The following is a 19,633-nucleotide window of genomic DNA, read 5'->3' on the forward strand; positions in this document are numbered from 1 at the left end:
TTGTATGCTGGAACCTTTGAGTGGCTCGAAATTTCACTCATATCTCTCTGCTTTAATTGCGGTAAAACGTTCCTAATTTCCTCTGAGACTGTCTGTTTTATAATATCTGCATTTTCTGATGTCGCTGTGAATGTTAGAAAATTGTTTGATTTCCTGTTTCCCTCTAAGGCGGTACTGTTCATCTACGAGTTTTGGGCCTAAAATTTTTCTAATGATCTTGTGTTCCTTTTTCTGAATATTTTCTAGATTAGTTTTCCTGTTCAAAATTAGTGTCTCTGATCCATAGAGGCATTCTGGTTTTATTACTGTATTATGGTGTCTTAGTTTTGCATGCTTGGAGAGACACTTTTTGTTATAGATATTTTGGGTGAGTCTATATGCAGTTTCCATTTTTTGGCATCTAACTTCGTTGGCTTTTGTTTCTATTCCATTCTCCTGAATTATTTCACAGAGATATTTGAATTGCTGGACCTGATTTATTTTGCCATATTTTGTCTCCATTTTGCTGCAGGTCATGTATTCAGTTTTTTCAAACGATATTTGTAGGCCGACTTTTTCCGCTGTTTCTTTCAGGAGTTCGATCTGGTTTATGGCTGTTGAAACGTCACGAGTTAAGATTGCCAGATCGTCCGCAAATGCCAGGCAGTCTACTGCTAATTTGCCCCTACCAAGAGTGATTGGTTGGTCAATCTTGAGGACAGACTTCTGTTTGCGCCATTCCTGTATTACCTTTTCAAGGACGCAGTTGAAGAGTAGTGGAGAGAGCCCATCTCCCTGTCTTACTCCTGTTTTGATCGGAAAAGGGTCTGAGATTTCCCCCATGAATTTAACCTTAGATTTTGTGTCTGTCAATGTCTCTTTTACAATTGCGAGTGTTTTCCGGTCTAGACCCTGTTCTTTTAATATCTGAAACAGTGATTGACGATCTTCTGAATCATAGGCCTTTTTGAAATCAACAAAAGTACAAACTACATTTTTGTTACAAATTCTCTGATGCCTTAGGATTAACTTTAGGTTCAAAATTTGCTCTGGACATGAACGGCCTGGTCTGAAACCTGCTTGATATTCTCCAATTTTTGGTTCTAGTTGCTGTTGGGCTCTATCGAGAAGGCACTGAGATAAAATTTTGTAGGCAACAGATACCAATGAGATTCCTCTGTAGTTATTTATGTCTGTTCTGTCTCCTTTCTTATGTAAAGGATGAATTAGTGCACTTTTCCAATCTTCTGGAATTTGTTCTGTTTCCCAAATCTCTTGGATGATACCGGTGAATTCTTTTATAGTATTTAGGCCTGCTGATTTGAGAATTTCTGCTATGATCCCATCCTCACCTGCAGTTTTATTAATTTTAAGTCGTTTTATCTGTCTGGTAATTTCTTCTTCATCCTGTGGTACTGAATTTGGGTTTGTGAAGTCAGGATCCTGCGGTGGAAATCTTTGTGTTGGCTCTGGGCAGTTAAGCAGTTCTTCAAAATACCTTGCAAGCTCGGTGCAGTTTTCTTGATTGTTCAGTGCAAATTGCCCATTTACTTTCTTAAAGCGAAGGTTTTGTGGCTGATACCCTGTTAGCTTTGTTTTGAAGTTCTTGTAGAAATTTTGTGTGTGGTTTTTTTCGAAGTCCTTTTCAATTTCTAGTAGTTGATCTTTCTCGAATTTCCTTTTGGTCTGTCGGATTAATTTCGCTGCCTCTTTCCTGACTGCCAAAAACATTTTGTGATTCTTATCGGTCTTTTTGCTGTTCCACTTATTGTATGCATTCTGCCGGGATTGGATGGCTTGTTCACAGTCTGCGTTCCACCAAGGGTGTTTTTTTCTTTTCTGCAGAGGAATCGGTGTTTGTGCTGTTTCAATTAGTTTGGTCTTGAGTTGCTGCCAATTGTTGGACTGCTTTTTCTGTAATTCTTCGGTGAGAGATGGCTGGATCCGACTAGTATCAAATTTCGGAATTATTTGCTTCCTTCTTCTGAACCTTTGGGATATCAACTGTGGTTTGAATCTTGTCAGATAGTGGTCTGAGTCTATGTTTGCACCCTTCCTTACTTGGACATTCATAATTTCTCTGTGGTTTGGGTATGAAATTGCCATGTGGTCAATTTGAAACTCGCCCAAGAGGGAGTTGGGTGATCTCCATGTCATTTGTTTAGAAGGTTTCTTCCTGAAGTGAGTCGACATGACTTTAAGGTTGAATGCCCTGCAGAATTCGACTAATCTCCATCCATTTTGGTTCGTCCATTTATGTGCTGGGAATTTTCCAACTGTTTTCCTGTATTTCCTTTCCTTGCCTAGCTGAGCGTTGAAATCTCCTAACAGAATTTTGACGTGGTTTTGAGGAATATTTGATGCTGTTTCTTCTAGTATTTCCCAGGATTTGTCTACCTTCTCGCGATCTGTTTTATTGTCTTCATTGACTGGCATATGTGCATTGATCAGTGTGTATGATTTGTTTGCACACTTTAGGATGATTGTCATTAGCCTATTGTTTACACATTTCACACCTGTTACTGAGTTAAGTATGCTCTTCTTGACTGCAAAAGCAACTCCTGAATGGGGTGTGTTTTTGAGAATCTGTTTGTCTGTTTTACTTTTGAAGAGTCTGTAGTTCCCGAAATCCATTGCGTGTTCGTCAGTCAGCCTCGTTTCTTAGAGTGCCAGTATTTCTATTTTTTGATCATGTAGGGTTTGCTCTAGTTCGTACAACTTCCCTGCCCGCAAGAGAGAATTTATGTTCAGTGTTCCGAAAAATATTTTGCTGTTAGGGCGAAGTTGGCCAGAGGTCTCCGACTCCCTCTGTTTGCATGTCCAGCCAGACTCCCCAGAATCCGATAGTCTGGTTGTGCTGCTAATGTCAGTAGTGGATTGGTTACCACCTGGGGTACAAATTTGTTTCCTGCCACGCCTCATGGTACTTGATTATCCAAGTATTGGACCGTAGTCCAGTTTATTATTATTATTATTATTATTATTATTATTATTATTATTATCATCGTACTGTCAATAAATATTAATGTGAAGTGATATGAATCTGCAAACCACTGTGTTATTTCTCCCTGAAAAAACTTTTTAAATGCCTATACAGTGAACCTCGTGGTCTATAGGCTACAGTGATTTTTTTTTTTTTTTTTTTTTTTTTTTTTTTGAAATGCCAGTATAATGTGGAGAGTGACAAAAGCTGTATGTTCTGTATATAGTTGTTGTTGTTGTTGTTGTTATTATTATGCACTGTACTATGTTTACATAAGGTATTGCCAATAACTGTTCTTGTGGCCAGGTGATTTAAATCGGTGTGGTACGACTAAAGTTAAAATAAGTCTATAGTGCAAAAATACTTTTTAAACGCCTGTATAGTGAACTTTGTGATCTAGAGGCCTACGTTGGCTTTTTTAAATGTCAGTATAATGTGGACAGTGACAAAAGACAGGTGTTCTGTATATAGTCGTCGTTATTATTATGTACTGTACTATGTTTACATTTATTAAGGTAAGCCAATAACTGTTCTTGTGATAAGATGATTTAAATCAGTGTGATTCGACTGAAGTTAAAATTCGTAAGTCTATAGTGCAGCAATAACAGATCTTCGACAGGTCATTTGTAGGTGCCGTTAGGTAATAAGGCTTCCATATACTGTATGCCTATCCCATTAAAAAGTTATGTAAAGATGCAGGCAATGGTAACGCGGTGTACCATTCATACAAAAATACAAACTGGTAGTCAAGTTTGACAGTTGGCACATTTTTATTATTCACCGGCGAGTCTGTCCAAACCAATGCCGAGTACTGCTGAAGTTTCATGTTTAAGATGACGGTCAAAGGCGCAGAATCGCGCATGGTGAGTATAACCTCCCGAGAAATTCATGCTTGAACAAAGTGACCAGAAAACAGTCTTTAATTACCCACTGGTCAGAACCGTAAGGCTTCAACTAACAATTCGTTATACAAATGTTTTAGTAAGAAAGTGATCTGCTATAATATGGAGGTACTGTAGCTACTTCTATGAGCTCAAGGGAAAAATAATGTCATATCTGTACTTCTGTGTTTTTCACATCTTTTAATAGTCTCTTGTTACCTTCACAGGCTCTAGTAGAGAATTACTGTATTGATATTTGTTTTCTCAACTTTTTTCACAGGTTTTAGTGGTCTCCTTTATCTCCTGAAACACAACACACACAATGTAAAATGTACTAATGTGTAAAGTGATACCATATCCCTGTTGGATAGTTTTTAATGGGATTTTCGAGTATGTTTTCCCGGTTAACACTATTTTTTTCGTCGTCCCCTGCAGAAACGTACTAACGAGGTTTCACTGTATCTGTTTCATTTCCAACCACATTCACTACCTTACAATGGACATTATATGTGTGATGAATGTAGAAGGGGGAGTGCCCCTAGGAATGATAGTGTATATATATTAATTGTTCAAAAAGTAAATACAGTAGAACCTCTTTTTAATGAATCTCAGGGGGATTTGATATTTCTTCCATAAAAAGGGGTTTTCCTTAAAAGGGCATTCAAAGAAAATAGGCTATACATAAAAAAAATACATTTATGTGTTTTACTAATGTAATGTCAAAAAATAATAAATGAACATGATAAGAAATACTAGAAAGTCCAATTAACACAAGAATAACAGAAAATATTTACAAAACAGCTGACGTAACAAATTCCTTGGTGGACCATTGGGAGCACAATCTGCAACAAGGAAAAGAGAAATAGGTATTACTGACCTGCAATTTTAACTTGAAGGAACACAGGCCTAACACGATTTTAAAGAGATTTTTGAAAAATAGACCACGAGAACTTAGAGATTAACCATACTAACCTTCATTTTCTGAAATAGTCCAGTACAGTAGTTTGCTTCCTCTTGCCCAGATGTCCCTTCATTCCTGCCCCAAAAGTTGGTTCTGCTGGATCCTCTTCTTGTTCCTCTCAGTAATTTGTCTTTTTGCATCATCACAAAGGTCTCTAACATCCATCTGTGGTGGTGATGTTAGGTTATCATCATCATCATCATCATCATCATCATCATCATCATCATCATCATCACCACCACCACCACCACCATCACCACAACAAGTAACAAATTCTTCAAATGCTGTGACACTTGAGTCCTTTGATACAACCCCCTATCTTCCCCAATGTCATCAGTAGCATCTTCTTCATTAAAATCTTATGAAATGGCACCAAAACCTGCATGGCCAAAGCAGTTTTGAATAGTGTCCGTTGTGACTAGTTTCCACGCTGTTACAAAGCAAGCATGGCTTGGACTATATAAAAATTAATTTCCTCATGTTTGTGAGTTACTGTAGTCACGTCCTAGTTCGTGAACCATGGGCAACGGCTGAGTGGCCTAGTAAGTGGTCCTGAGAGTCGGGATACCAGTTGCTATGGAATGGGAGTGGGCATCTCGGACATATTCCGAGTCGTGGCCCTCCTTGTGCTCAGGCGGCTAGGACTATACAATTCACCGGTGGTCCATAACCCGTTAGAGGAGAGATCCTCACTTGGACTATGTGCAAGTAGGGCAGCATCCTGCTTCATGAATTTACCGAGCTCAGAACACTTTAAGCAAGCCTCGGACCTATGGGAGTAATGGAGTCCCACTCCCATTTGACAGGCGAGGGACTCCTTGGAAACAACTTGGCGAACAAAATGGAATTCGATCGGGAGCTATCAATATTAATGGGGCTTATGGAAGAAAGAAGGTAGAACTGGCTGAGTCAGCAAAGAGGATGCATCTGGATGTGCTAGGAGTAAGTGATATTCGGGTAAGGGGAGATAAGGAGGAAGAGATAGGAGATTATAAAGTGTACTTGACGGGTGTTAGAAAGGGAAGGGCAGAGTCTGGGGTAGGGCTCTTTATCAGGAATACCATTGCACGCAACATAGTTTCGGTTAGGCACGTAAATGAGCGAATGATGTGGGTAGATTTGTCAGTGGGAGGAATTAGGACAAGAATTGTGTCTGTGTATTCACCATGTGAGGGTGCAGATGAGGATGAAGTTGACAAGTTTTATGAAGCATTGAGTGACATTGTGGTCAGGGTCAACAGCAAGGATAGAATAGCGCTAATGGGCGATTTCAATGCGAGAGTTGGGAATAGAACTGAAGGATACGAAAGGGTGATTGGTAAATGTGGGGAAGATATGGAAACTAATGGGAATGGGAAGCGTTTGCTGGACTTCAGTGCTAGTATGGGTTTAGCTGTTACGAATACATTCTTCAAGCATAAGGCTATTCACCGCTACACATGGGAGGCTAGGGGTACCAGATCCATAATAGACTATATCTTAACAGACTTTGAATTCAGGAAATCTTTTAGGAATGTACGAGTTTTTCGGGGATTTTTCGATGATACAGACCACTATCTGATATGTAGTGAACTAAGTATCTCTAGGCCTAGGGTAGAGAAAGTGAAATCTGTCTGCAAACGAATAAGGGTAGAAAATCTCCAGGATGAGGAAATTAGACAGAAGTACATGGATATGATTAGTGAGAAGTTTCGAACAGTAGACAGTAAGCAGGTTCAGGATATAGAAAGTAAATGGGTGGCATACAGGGATGCTGTAGTAGAAACAGCAAGGGAATGCCTAGGAACAACTGTGTGTAAAGATGGGAAAAGGCGAACATCATGGTGGAATGATGAAGTGAGAGCAGCCTGTAAACGTAAAAAGAAGGCTTATCAGAAATGGCTCCAAACAAGGGCCGAGGCAGACAGGGATTTGTACGTAGATGAAAGAAACAGAGCAAAACAAATAGTTGTTGAATCCAAAAAGAAGTCGTGGGAAGATTTTGGTAATAACCTGGAAAGGCTAGGTCAAGCAGCAGGGGAAACCTTTCTAGACAGTAATAAAGAATCTTAGGAAGGGAGAGAAAAAGGAAATGAACAGTGTTTTGAGTAATTCAGGTGAACTCATAATAGATCCCAGGGAATCACTGGAGAGGTGGAGGGAATATTTTGAACATCTTCTCAATGTAAAAGGAAATCATCATGGTGGTGTTGCAAACAGCCAAGCTCATGGGGAGGAGGAAAATGAAGTTGGTGAAATTATGCTTGAGGAAGTGGAAAGGATAGTAAATAAACTCCATTGTCATAAGGCAGCAGGAATAGATGAAATTAGACCTGAAATGGTGAAGTATAGTGGGAAGGAAGGGATGAAATGGCTTCATAGAGTAGTAAAATTAGCGTGGAGTGTTGATAAGGTACCTTCAGATTGGACAAAAGCAGTAATTCCACCTATCTATAAGCAAGGGAACAGGAAGGATTGCAATAACTATCGAGGTATCTCATTGATTAGTATACCAGGCAAAGTATTCACTGGCATCTTGGAAGGGAGGGTGCGATCAGTCGTTGAGAGGAAGTTGGATGAAAACCAGTGTGGTTTCAGACCACAGAGAGGCTGTCAGGATCAGATTTTCAGTATGTGCCAGGTAATTGAAAAATGCTACGAGAGGAATAGGCAGTTGTGTTTATGTTTCGTAGATCTAGAGAAAGCATATGACAGGGTACCGAGGGAAAAGATGTTCGCTATACTGGGGGACTATGGAATTAAAGGTAGATTATTAAAATCAATCAAAGGCATTTATGTTGACAATTGGGCTTCAGTGAGAATTGATGGTAGAATGAGTTCTTGGTTCAGGGTACTTACAGAAGTTAGACAAGGCTGTAATCTCTCACCTTTGCTGTTTGTAGTTTACATGGATCATGTGCTGAAAGGTATAAAATAGCAGGGAGGGATTCAGTTAGGTGGAAATGTAGTAAGCAGTTTGGCCTATGCTGACGACTTGGTCTTCATGGCAGACTGTGCCAAAAGCCTGCAGTCTAATATCTTGGAACTTGAAAATAGGTGCAATGAGTATGGTATGAATATTAGCCTCTCGAAGACTAAATTGATGTCAGTAGGTAAGAAATTCAACAGAATTGAATGTCAGATTGGTGATACAAAGCTAGAACAGGTCGATAATTTCAAGTATTTAGGTTGTATTTTTTCCCAGGATGGTAATATAGTAAGCGAGATTGAATCAAGGTGTAGTAAAGCTAATGCAGTGAGCTCGCAGTTGCGATCAGCAGTATTCTGTAAGAAGGAAGTCAGCTCCCAGACGAAACTATCCTTACATCGGTCTGTTTTCAGACCAACTTTGCTTTACGGGAGCGAAAGCTGGGTGGACTCAGGATATCTTATTCATAAGTTAGAAGTAACAGACATGAAAGTAGCAAGAATGATTGCTGGTACAAACAGGTGGGAACAATGGCAAGAGGGTACTCGGAATGAGGAGATAAAGGCTAATTTAGGAATGAACTCGATGGATGAAGCTGTACGCATAAACCGGCTTCGGTGGTGGGGTCATGTGAGGCGAATGGAGGAGGATAGGTTACCGAGGAGAATAATGGACTCTGTTATGGAGGGTAAGAGAAGTAGAGGTAGACCAAGACGACGATGGTTAGACTCTGTTTCTAACGATTTAAAGATAAGAGGTATAGAACTAAATGAGGCCACAACACTACTTGCAAATCGAGGATGGTGGCGACATTTAGTAAATTCTCAGAGGCTTGCAGACTGAACGCTGAAAGGCATAACAGTCTATAATGATAATGTATGTATGTATGTATGTATGTATGTATGTATGTATGTATGTATGTATGTATGTATGTATGTATGTATTTCTTTCAAGGAAAGAAACAGCTCTTTGAGCCAGGGCCTGGTGACTGGTGAAGTTAAGAAGAAAGAAAACCACTTTGATATTCCGCAGGAAAGATGTATCTGAAGGATGAGATGGACATCTGTCTATCACCAGCACTATCTTCCTTCCTGCTGATCCCATTTTAGCATCCAAGCTTCGTAAAAACTTTAGAAATACCTCCGATGTCATCCATACAATTTAAAAAAAATCATATTTACATGGGAGCGTACGGGTGTTCTCGAAACATCTTGGATTCTTGAATTTTCCAATTTTTAGTGGGGGTAATTTTTCACTCCCGTCGTTGTTAACACATAACATCGCTGTCAGTCTTTCTTTGTTTGCCTCTGTGGCATTTTTCTCTGCGAACAGCATATGCCTTGGATGAGAGCAAATCATAAAACACTCCCATTTCATCGGCGATAGAAATATCCTTAGCATCATATCCTTCAGAAAGTCGAGGCAACGTATTCTTTTTCCTGTACACAACTGTATTGTCATTAACTTCCGCACTCTTGTCGCATATGTTTTGGAACAAAAGATTGTGCCGCGTTTTTAAACGATCAAACCAGCCATTAGAAGCATGGAAATAAACCAAATCCAGCTTAAGTGCGACTTCTTGAGATTTTTGTTTAAGTATGTTCCCTTCAATTGGAGCTTCCTCACTCATTTTTCCCTCAAACCATTTCATTAAAATGTTTTCAAGTTCCTTGTATGGCAAAGAACGAATATTCTTCCCTATTTTTGTCCCAGAACCACACTCCACTTCTGCAGTCTTTATAGCTTTGTTCTGTTTCATGATTCCAAACAGTGTTGAGGATGCCAAGTCATATTTGTTTTGTTATCTGTGACAAAGGTACTTGGCTATCCCTTTCAACATCACTAATGATGTCTATCTTTTGTTGAAGAGTCAGCTTCTTACGTTTAGCAGCCATAATGAATGTAGTCCGCCATAACTCGCTGTACAGCACTTACCACAGACACAAATGTAACTCGTAGCACAACTTGCAACAACACAGAAATAAAAACAGTGAATAAGATTGGAGATATTCTTCAGTTTACGCCGTCCCCATGATTCCTAAGCAGCGTTTGGAGCCTTGAGACGGAAATACCTAGCCAGTGTAACAGTCCTGCGGCTATAGGTACAGGCAGCTGACCTCACTGGAGACATAACCATTGAACTATATAGTTAGTGAAGATTCTCCTTTTTTCAGATAATGTCTGGACATAGGATATTTAATTTTAATATGGGATTATTTATACATTTTAAAAATTATTATTATCATTGACTGCCATTGTTATGGATGCTGTAAAATATGATGGTAGAATGTGAAATTAATATTTTTTAAAAATATTTTAAGGTATACTAGCGACCCACCCCGGCTTAAACGGTCCTAACTCCTGAACCGTTCACGCAAATTATTTACTTTAAAGGTTATTTTAATTCTTAATGAGTTATGGATGTAAAATTTGGAGAAAAATAGTTATTTACCTGTATTTATTTATTTTCCTGTATTTATGTATGTATTTACCTGTAATTATTTGTTCATTTACCTGTATTAATTAATTAATTAATTAATTAAAGGGGCCTCCATGGCTCAGGCCTCTCACAGCTGTATTCCGTGGTTCAAATCCTGGTCACTCCATGTGAGATTTATGCTGGAGAAAGCGGGGGCGGGACAGGTTTTTCTCCGGGTACTCCAGTTTTCCCTGTCATATTTCATTCCAGCAACACTCTCCAATATCATTTCATTTCATCTGTCATTCATTAACCATCGCCCCAGAGGAATGCGACAGGCTTCGGCAGCCGGCACAATTCCTATCCTCGCCGCTAGATGGAGCTTCATTCATTCCATTCCTGACCCGGTCGAATGACTGGAAACAGGCTGTAGATATTTATTTATTTATTTATTTATTTATTTATTTATTTATTTATTTATTTATTTATTTATTTATTTATTTACTAACTAGCTGATGTACCCGTGCTTCACTACGGAATTATACATTGTATAAAGAATTCTAGGTTAGGTAGTGTACACGTGAGCAAAATTGTATTAAATTGCAAAGCTCTTAACGTTACCCTAGAAACGCGACGGCGATGTCACCAAACATCTTTCCTCATATGAAGACTGAGTTAGGGAATTTTCACTGTAATGGTAGACCCGCTTGCATACCATCAGTCAAAATAAGGTTGGGAAGCTTTCATTTTAATGGTAGACACTCACTCTTCACCTGCCTTTTTACATCCTCAGAAAGACTGTCTTACTGGTTTTCCCAACTGAAATGATCAAACATTACAGTGACGTCAGTAGGAATGGCGCAATTAAAAGCAATGCTTTCGTATGAAATACTTCATCAATCACAAACCACACATTTTCTCACTTTTAACAAACAGGTCTAAACTTCCGATATTACAGTCCAAAGTTTCAGATCTGGGATAACCAAGCCACAGTCAGCCGTGATCCGTGAACACTCGTCGTCTTTTTTTCGGCGGGGAGGAGGTCGAATAACGGAGACTCCTAGGGCAAAAATCATGCCCTTTTACTAATCTATTTCCTAGGAGTACACGATGAGTCGGTAAATATCAATTCACTACACTGGCGGCGGAAAAATCTATCTGACTTGGAGGCAAATTTCTCCTCCAAGCCAGAGGAGAAACCCCTTCTTCATTGCTAATTTGGAATAAAATGAATGTAGAATTTAATAAAAGTGAGGAGGAAGAAGCTTAAGAAACGGCTCTTTTCAGGGTTGAATTTTGAGTCATTTAGTGAATTGTGGGGCTATAATTTGGAATAGGCCTAAATTGTTATTCTAGACCAGGCCATACTACTACTACTACTACTACTACTGCTGCTGCTGCTGCTGCTGCTGCTGCTGCTGCTAAGTCAGCCTCTGCCTAAGTTTACACACTGCTCATTCAACACAACGCGTCAGAGTGGGGATCGAACAGCTGGAATACTATGATGAGCCAGTGTGTAACGTACCAGCTGTATCAGAAAATATATGAACCCGAGGAATGGCATGCTAAAGAAGAAATTTTTCTAACTCCCCGGCTATTTTCCGCCAGTAATCAGTCAGGCTATTATACTCGGTACGCAGCAGCAATCCCATCTATCGGAGTTGAGAGGCAGCATAAGACATAAAGAACACCGCCACTAACAATGGTCAATGTAATGTTATTGTTCATCAATGTTATGCACTTTCGATACTGTAGGCCTTCACATTTAGTTTTCTTCCGACTCTGAAATACCACTCCTATCATAGTCGGTACGGTAAAACTAAATAAAATATACATGGTTGGAAATTGTATTCTCTGTAACATTTGCGATAGGACCAATTACATAGGTATTTAAAAATTAAATTTTAGGCGCCCTCCCCTAAACTACAATTTAATCCAGTTTGAATAAAATTGTTTATAGCTTAGACTGTAGCTTCTTATTCGCCATCTCTACATACCGATTTTCATTAAATTCTGTTAACCCATTTTTCGTGGCTCTGCGTTGATATTGACTTAGCAACAAAAATACAAATTCATGAATATTTGTGTTATCATAGCCGGCACAGTAAAAATGTATAAGACATAAATGGTCGGAAATTTAATTCTATATGACTTTCGTTATGTAGTATTTATCGATACGACCACTAATAATATAAATATTTGAGAATTAAATTTTTCACTCAGCGTGAATAAAATGATGTATAGCCTAGATTTTTGTGGCTCGTTCTCCGACTTTGCATACAAATTTTCAGTGAGATAGGACCACTAATAACGTGAATATTTAAGAATAAAATTTTTGCCCTTCCCCTAAACTACCATTTCACTCGGCGTGAATAAAATTATTTATAGCCTAGATTGTAGTGACTTATTCTTTGACTTTGCATACCAATTTTCATTAAGATATCACCACTAATAACATACATATTTGAAAATTAAATTTTAAGCCTTCCCCTAAACTACCATTTCAATCAGCGTGAGTAAAATTATTTACAGCCTAGATTGTAGCGACTTATTCCACGACTTTGCATACCGATTTTTATTAAATTCTCTTCAGCCGTTTTCTAGTGATGCCTGTACATACATACATACGGACGGACAGACAGAAATTACGGAAAAGTAAAAATTGCATTTCCTTGTTACTGTGGACATGACCGATACAGAAATACCATTCTTTTCAAATTCTGAGCAATGTACAGACAAAACTCTTATTTTATATATATAGATTTATTTATTTGAAAAGTGTTATTCTTTACCACTGAATATGAACTAAAATCGCTCCAAAGGGCAAACGGTTGGAGATATGTATATGCCCTTCTGGACATTTTTATAGAGCTTGAACAGCTCTACATTTCCTACGCTTACACTTGGTGTCTATCGATGACAGTTCTACTTATTCCATAATTTTTTCTAGAATACATTTTCATTTTGTTCAATATCCATAGCCACTTTCAGTTTCTAATTGCTTTTAATCTTCTGAAATATATGTTTCACTGTCAGTCACGTGAAGTTTGCAAGAGACCTTCCGCCTAAATGTTTATATTTCGTGAACTTACTAGTGTCTCGCAGCATGTACGCGTACATCAGTCATGCCTCTAGGCCATACAGCCGTCATTCCAGTACTAACTACAGTTCAGTGGACATAACTAACCAACAGTGTCTAGCACGATAGCGACTGCTGCTTACTAGTAGCAGTGATTTTGAGAGGCCGAGCCTATTTATCTCGGTTCCATATATTGCTAAAGGAGTGCTCTCATTTAGCTCATTAACTTTGCACTCAGATACGTGGAAACGGAAGTTAATTAACATTTAAAACAAGTTTAGAAAAAGTACCTTATCACAAATTTTCATTACAACGAGATGTGCAACTGTAATTTATGTGAAATATATTCCTTAGAAGTGGACCTTTCCTTATATGGGGATTCGTTAGAAGGGGATTTATATAACATTGTGCTTATGGTGATTTGGCTGGGCCTTACAAAAACATTCGTTAAAAGTGGGAATTCCTTAAAAGCGGGCCCGTTAACATGGGATTCTACTGTAGTTCTCTCTCAGAAACTATTTCCCATTACTAATATTAACAAGCTATGTAAATTCCTGACATATAGTATTTTTCAACGTAATTTCCATCAAATTATACGGCTTCATGGTGATATGAAGCATGAGTGCATGTACCACCTCTTATTGTTGAGGTAGTCATATTTTTTTTATTTTCCTTGGGCAGGTCATCTTCAAACTTTGTACTATGGACAAAAAAAAGGGGAAAAGTCTGAGATAGTTGAATGGGACCATGGTAGGAATGGGGCAGTAAGACTTGTATGTGGATGTTAGTGATGGGCAGCCTGAGACGGGGTCTGGAGATTCCTCAAGATTTCTCGAGACTAGCGTAGTCACTATTTCTCGCAAGAAATTTCAAGAGATCTCGAGAACGTTGTCCTCGCATTGTGTGATGGGCAGCACCTGCCATTTCTACTACAGTATCCCTGTCATGCTATGAATTCTTTTTACTATATCTTGAACCTGCTGACTCATTATGACCATGTCTAATTTCTTCGCCCTGGAGATTTTCTACCCTTATCCATCTGCAGACAGACTTCACTTAGTTAGTTTACTGCAGATTAGATGGTGGTCTGTATCATTGGAAAATCCCCAGAATTTCTGAACATTATTAATAGATTTTATGAATTCAAAGTCTATTATGGATCTGGTGTCTCTATCCTCTCATGTGTATTGGTGAATAGCCATATGCTTGAAGAATTAATTCACAACTGCTAATTCCATACTAGCACAGTAAACATTTCCCATTCATATTTGCTTCCATATTTTCCCCATGTTTGCACATCATTTTCTCTTATTCTTCCATTCTGTTTCCAATTCTGCAAGTTGACTGTGTGGTTAGGGGTGCACAGCTGTGAGCTTGTATTCGGCAGATAGTGGGTTTGAACCCCACTGTTGGCAGCCCTGAAGATGGTTTCACATGGTTTCTTATTTTCACACCAGACAAATGCTGGGGCTGTTCCTTAATTGAAGCCATGGCCGCATCCTTCCCACTCCTAGCCCTTTCCTATCCCATCATCGTCATAACACCTATCTTTGTCGGTGCGACGTAAAGCAACCTGTAAAAATAAATTTCCAATTCTCGCATTGAAATCGCCCATGAGTACTATCCTGTTCTTGCTTTTACCATGACTTCAGTGTCAGTTAGTGCTTCATACCACTTGTCAACTTCATCTTCATGTGCTCCTTCAAATGGGGAATACACAAGACAATTCTCATCCTAATTCCTTCAATCGCTAAATCGATCTATATTATTTGCTCATTTACTTGCCTAACAGAAACTATGTTGGATGCTGTGGTGTTCATAACGAACAGTCCTATCCCACCCTGTTAAGAACACCTTATCATCTCCTTTCTCTTTCTCGTTTTCTCCCCTTACCCAAACACCATTAACCCCTAATCTAAACACTTCCTCTTTGCAAATTCAGCCATTTCTGCTTTCTTTCTTTCTTTCTTTCTTCCATAAGCCCCATTAATACGTATCGCATGCTATCAAATTCCATTTTGTACGCCATGTTGTTTCCAAAAAGTCCTTGGCCTGGCAAATGGAAGTGGGACTCTCACTCCCATAGGTCTAAGGCTTGCTTAAAATATTCTGATATCAGTAAATTTCTTTGAAGTAGGGACTTACACATTGTCCCGGTGAGAATGTCTCCTCTAATGGTTTAGGGACTCCCCAGTGGATTGTATAGTCCTAGCTGCCTACGCACAACGAAGGCCACAACTTAGATTATGTCCTAAGATGCCTATACCTTTCCATAGCAGCAAGTATCTGGACTCTTGGGACCACTTGCTAGGCATTTCAGCCATTGCCCATGGTTCATGAACTAGGACGTGTTTGTTAACCTATGCTATGAATTGCATGTAGCCTACACACTTTCTGATGGTGAAAGATATACTGAAATTGGTTGATGGTTCCAGATATTAGTCTTCACATAAAAATTCACAAACGTGGTCTATGATATTAGTATAAATAATTGTTTCAATAAATACATTTTTTCCCACATTCTCACAAATTAATGATAGTAATTCTAAAAACATTTCTATGATATTGTTTCAGGGCATTCCAACGCATGATGCAGAAGGGAAAGAATTAAGTAAAGGCCAGATCAAGAAACTCCAGAAATTACATCAAGCACAGGAAAAGAAATATGGTGAATATCTGCTTTCTTTGCAGCAGAATGGTGTAGATTGTGAACAGACACATTGATTTAGTGAATATTATGTGCGTCAATAATTGTACTTACCTCGGACAGTTTGAACTGCTTATTGTAGTTTTCAATGCTTGCGAGTGGTTATTAATTTATTATTTCTGTATATATCTTCTGCGAGGTGAAGGATGTCCTTTTATAGTTCTTCCAGTCACATCTGTGCTTTTAGGATTACCTTTTATGATTTTATAAAAGAAGAGTGACAATTGAACTGAAGTTTGTAATTTGCAAATAAGAGGAGATTAAGGCCAAACACCCACCGAGGTGGTGTGGCACATGATATGGTGTGTAACCTGGCAAGTAGCGAGTATCTAGCATGTTGCGGCAGATTAGACCAATATAAAATAATGCACCATCATCTCCTGGCCTGATAAAACCTGGTAATGACTTGTGACATGCCACGTCACTGTAAGATAATTGCAGCTGGCTGCATTTTATGATGATGATTTCTCATTTTGTCTGTAAATTACTGTATACTTAAAGATTGAAAACGGTCTACACTTCAGTATTATTGTCAACAGTTTTGTAGAAAGATGGCTGTTTATTTACTGTCCACTTGCTTATTTTGTTTCAGGATGTATAATAATGCAACTTTTTAAACAAGTTGAAGGTGCCACATTCACCTGCGTTGGCTTGCCAGTAAGCACATACCCAAAACTGCCATTTACTATGGCGTTTATTATCAACATTAATCATGTTTACTAATGTCTGAAATTTTTATCTTCAGAGGAAGACATGTTGCTAATTTCTGAATGATCACTTCAGTGGGCATCAAGTCACGTACAAGCTAAATCACTGTCATGTATTTGTCACATTGCGGCTAAATGATCTACCTGTCACTTCGGTGGGCGCCAGTCCTTAATGCAAAATGGACCGTTGCAGGAATGTACAAGATTTTGGACCGGAAATCATTTTTCAGATTTGTGCTCTTCTTGTACTGTACTGATGAAGGCATGTAACTGAGTTTTGTATTCTCTAAGGTATTATATCATGTCCTTGGGTTACTGCTTTTCAGTACTTCAGATGAAGTCTGTGCAAATGAATGAGTACATAAAATTTAAAATGTACTAACTCAGTATTATATCATGTGTTATTGTATAGTGAATAATTCAAGGAAATGAAGCAGCCTATTTGTCACATGATAACTGTAACTGTAGTAATATCAAATCCAGATCCAATTTTAATTTGAAGAGAGAAATACTTATAGTACACTAAGGGTTAGTCGCATAACAATTCCTCACTGTGATTCAGTTTTGATCAATTCCCCCCCTCTATTCATGTTGCATAACTCTTATCTTAAATTGTGTGAACTTGGTTTAGTGCTGACCTAAGGTCACAGGAAGATGTTTGACAACAGCACCAAGTAGGAGAGAAATGTTGTGCAAAAGTATTAAAAAATCTCATCAAATACCAGTTGTTTCTGTTTCTGTTGCATAAACAAATACAAAAATGGATGGTGAGTGAAAGACAAGGTTGCATACAGCAAATTTAAAAAGAGTGAGAGATATCAGTCCATCATGTTCTCAAACGGAAAACAAATAATAATAATAATAATAATAATAATAATAATAATAATAATAATAATAATAATTATATGTGCTTTACCCACTAATTTCTTTTACGGTTTTCGGAGACTCCAAGGTGCCGGAATTTAGTCCCACAGCAGTTATTTTATGTGCCAGTAAATCTACCGACACGAGGCTGATTTATTTGAGTACCTTCAAAAACCACCAGACTGAGCCAGGATCGACCCTGCCAAGTCAGAAGGCCAGCGTCACAACTGTCTGAGCCACTCAACCTGGCAAAAGAAAAAATTGTAAAACAGTAATTGTGAACAAGAAAACTGATGGTGTCACTATGAAAAAGGAGAATGCTTGGGCAAAATATTGCTGCTGAATTTAATTTCAAAAAATTGGAAGTTCCTTGGAATTCCTTCCAAGTTAAAATACATAAGGAGTTTCCTGAAAAATTTCTGCATTTTCAGATGAAATAGCAGAGTATGCTGAAATTTGAATGCAACTTACTCTATAAACATGCTTTACAATAAGAAATGCATATTTTTCACTCTTCAAATTGATATTATTATCACCACAAGATATGTGTAAACCAGAAGTTCCATGAGCCAGACGAAGATTGTAAGTGCACTTTGTGTGGGCAGAAGTGTAGTAGATACCACATCATAACTTGCACGAAAAGTACCAGGACAATTACAGACTATAGCAAAGACTGAAATGTGAAATTTATTTAATGCTCGAACTTGAGTGTACATTTCTCTATTAAATTAAATGAATTTCTCTGGTGCAAACCGATAGCAAATCTCTAGAATTTACTCTGTCTCTTAATAATGTGAAACTTTTCTTCAGCTGTGAACGACTTATTGGAAATCATGTTAGCCATCCTGAATGCATGTTACTAAAACTGACACCACGCAAATTACGTGATATGTTCACGGCATGCTTCTCGTTTGTGGCGGGAATAGTTTACCAACAGAATGGATAAAAAAAATACTATCTTCCAGATTTACGTGTGTCGGGATCACTGTACCAAATTTCATACAAATTATACCTGCACTCCAACTTTTTGCTGCCAGATTTTGAAAAAAATGTGTGGGGATTCACGTAAATACAGTATCATTTTATTGCGAGGAATAAGGAGATGATATTACTAAAACAGTTATCTATCTTCCAAAAAGCTTGTGTCCAAAAAAATCTAGAATTTGTTTAAATTATTTATTGTTTCAATACTTTTGCTGTGAATTACATATTTATTTTTAGGTAAAAATAAAAAATTGTGACATATAAAAGGAAAATCATTTTGTATAAAATAAATGTGTATATATAGCTCATAACATCATTCTGAAATGAAAAATCTACAGTTTATGCAACAACTATATATTGTAACTTCTACACCTTGCTCAAAATATGCTGAGTGAATCATCCCTTTTTGTCAGGCCTCGAAAAGTGTTCTAGTTCGTGATAACATTGCTGGTGAATACCACTGTTAAACACTGAATATTATTCTTCACCTCATCCTGATGGAAAATCCTCCAGTTACCCTTTGTTACCCTTGATCTCTTGGTCTAACTGCTGAAATCAGCCTTATGCATTTCTCAAATATACTGGTACGGTCCTACAGATTATCATCCATAATAACAGTATTTATGCATTCAAGCTCAAAACTGTGCACGACTCTACTACAGCAACATTTAGAGACAGAAACACAACACCGAACATTATAAAACAGAGTGTAAACAAGGAAAAGTAGTGGACGTATGACAATGTTTCACAAATCATTGGTACAGTATCGATCTAAATCTATTTCTCAAAACTGAAAAAAAAAAAATCAATTTCAGTTGATACATAATTAGCACGATTTGATAAATAACAGTTTGATAAAATATAAACATTGTATAGCCTCAGCTACCGTGTGCAAACATTTTAAAATGACGACATCTGTCTGCTTGTTTGTCAGTTTTTATATTCCGTTTTACTCTAAGCCTACTGGATGGCAGAGTAAATCTAATCTCTCTTGGGCGTCTGTGGCTGAGTTTTAATTAATTTTGTCGATTAAACACCAAATGTGTTACCAGAGATCTTTTAGGTACATGTTGACATCGTACGAAATGGAATGTCGAATGGACTTTTTTCTGCCCTTCAAAAATCCAACTACCTCTGCTGGGTTTGAACCCAGTATCGTGA

The 19,633-nt window shown here is 38.0% G+C and overlaps 1 protein-coding gene across 1 annotated transcript in view; it reads left to right on the forward strand.

Annotated features, from left to right (window-relative positions):
• Positions 1-18,775, forward strand: part of CysRS (cysteine--tRNA ligase, cytoplasmic) — a 123,845-nt gene extending 105,070 nt beyond the window's left edge. The window contains exon 12 of the mRNA XM_067142685.2: positions 15,785-18,775. Within this exon, the coding sequence (XP_066998786.2) occupies positions 15,785-15,934 (150 nt within the window). The 3' untranslated portion in view covers positions 15,935-18,775. The remainder of the gene's footprint in view (positions 1-15,784) is intronic.
• The last annotated feature ends 858 nt before the right edge of the window (positions 18,776-19,633 follow it).

The sequence above is a fragment of the Anabrus simplex genome, chromosome 3 (genome assembly GCF_040414725.1).
Source record: "Anabrus simplex isolate iqAnaSimp1 chromosome 3, ASM4041472v1, whole genome shotgun sequence".
Classification (NCBI taxonomy): Eukaryota; Metazoa; Arthropoda; class Insecta; order Orthoptera; family Tettigoniidae; genus Anabrus; species Anabrus simplex.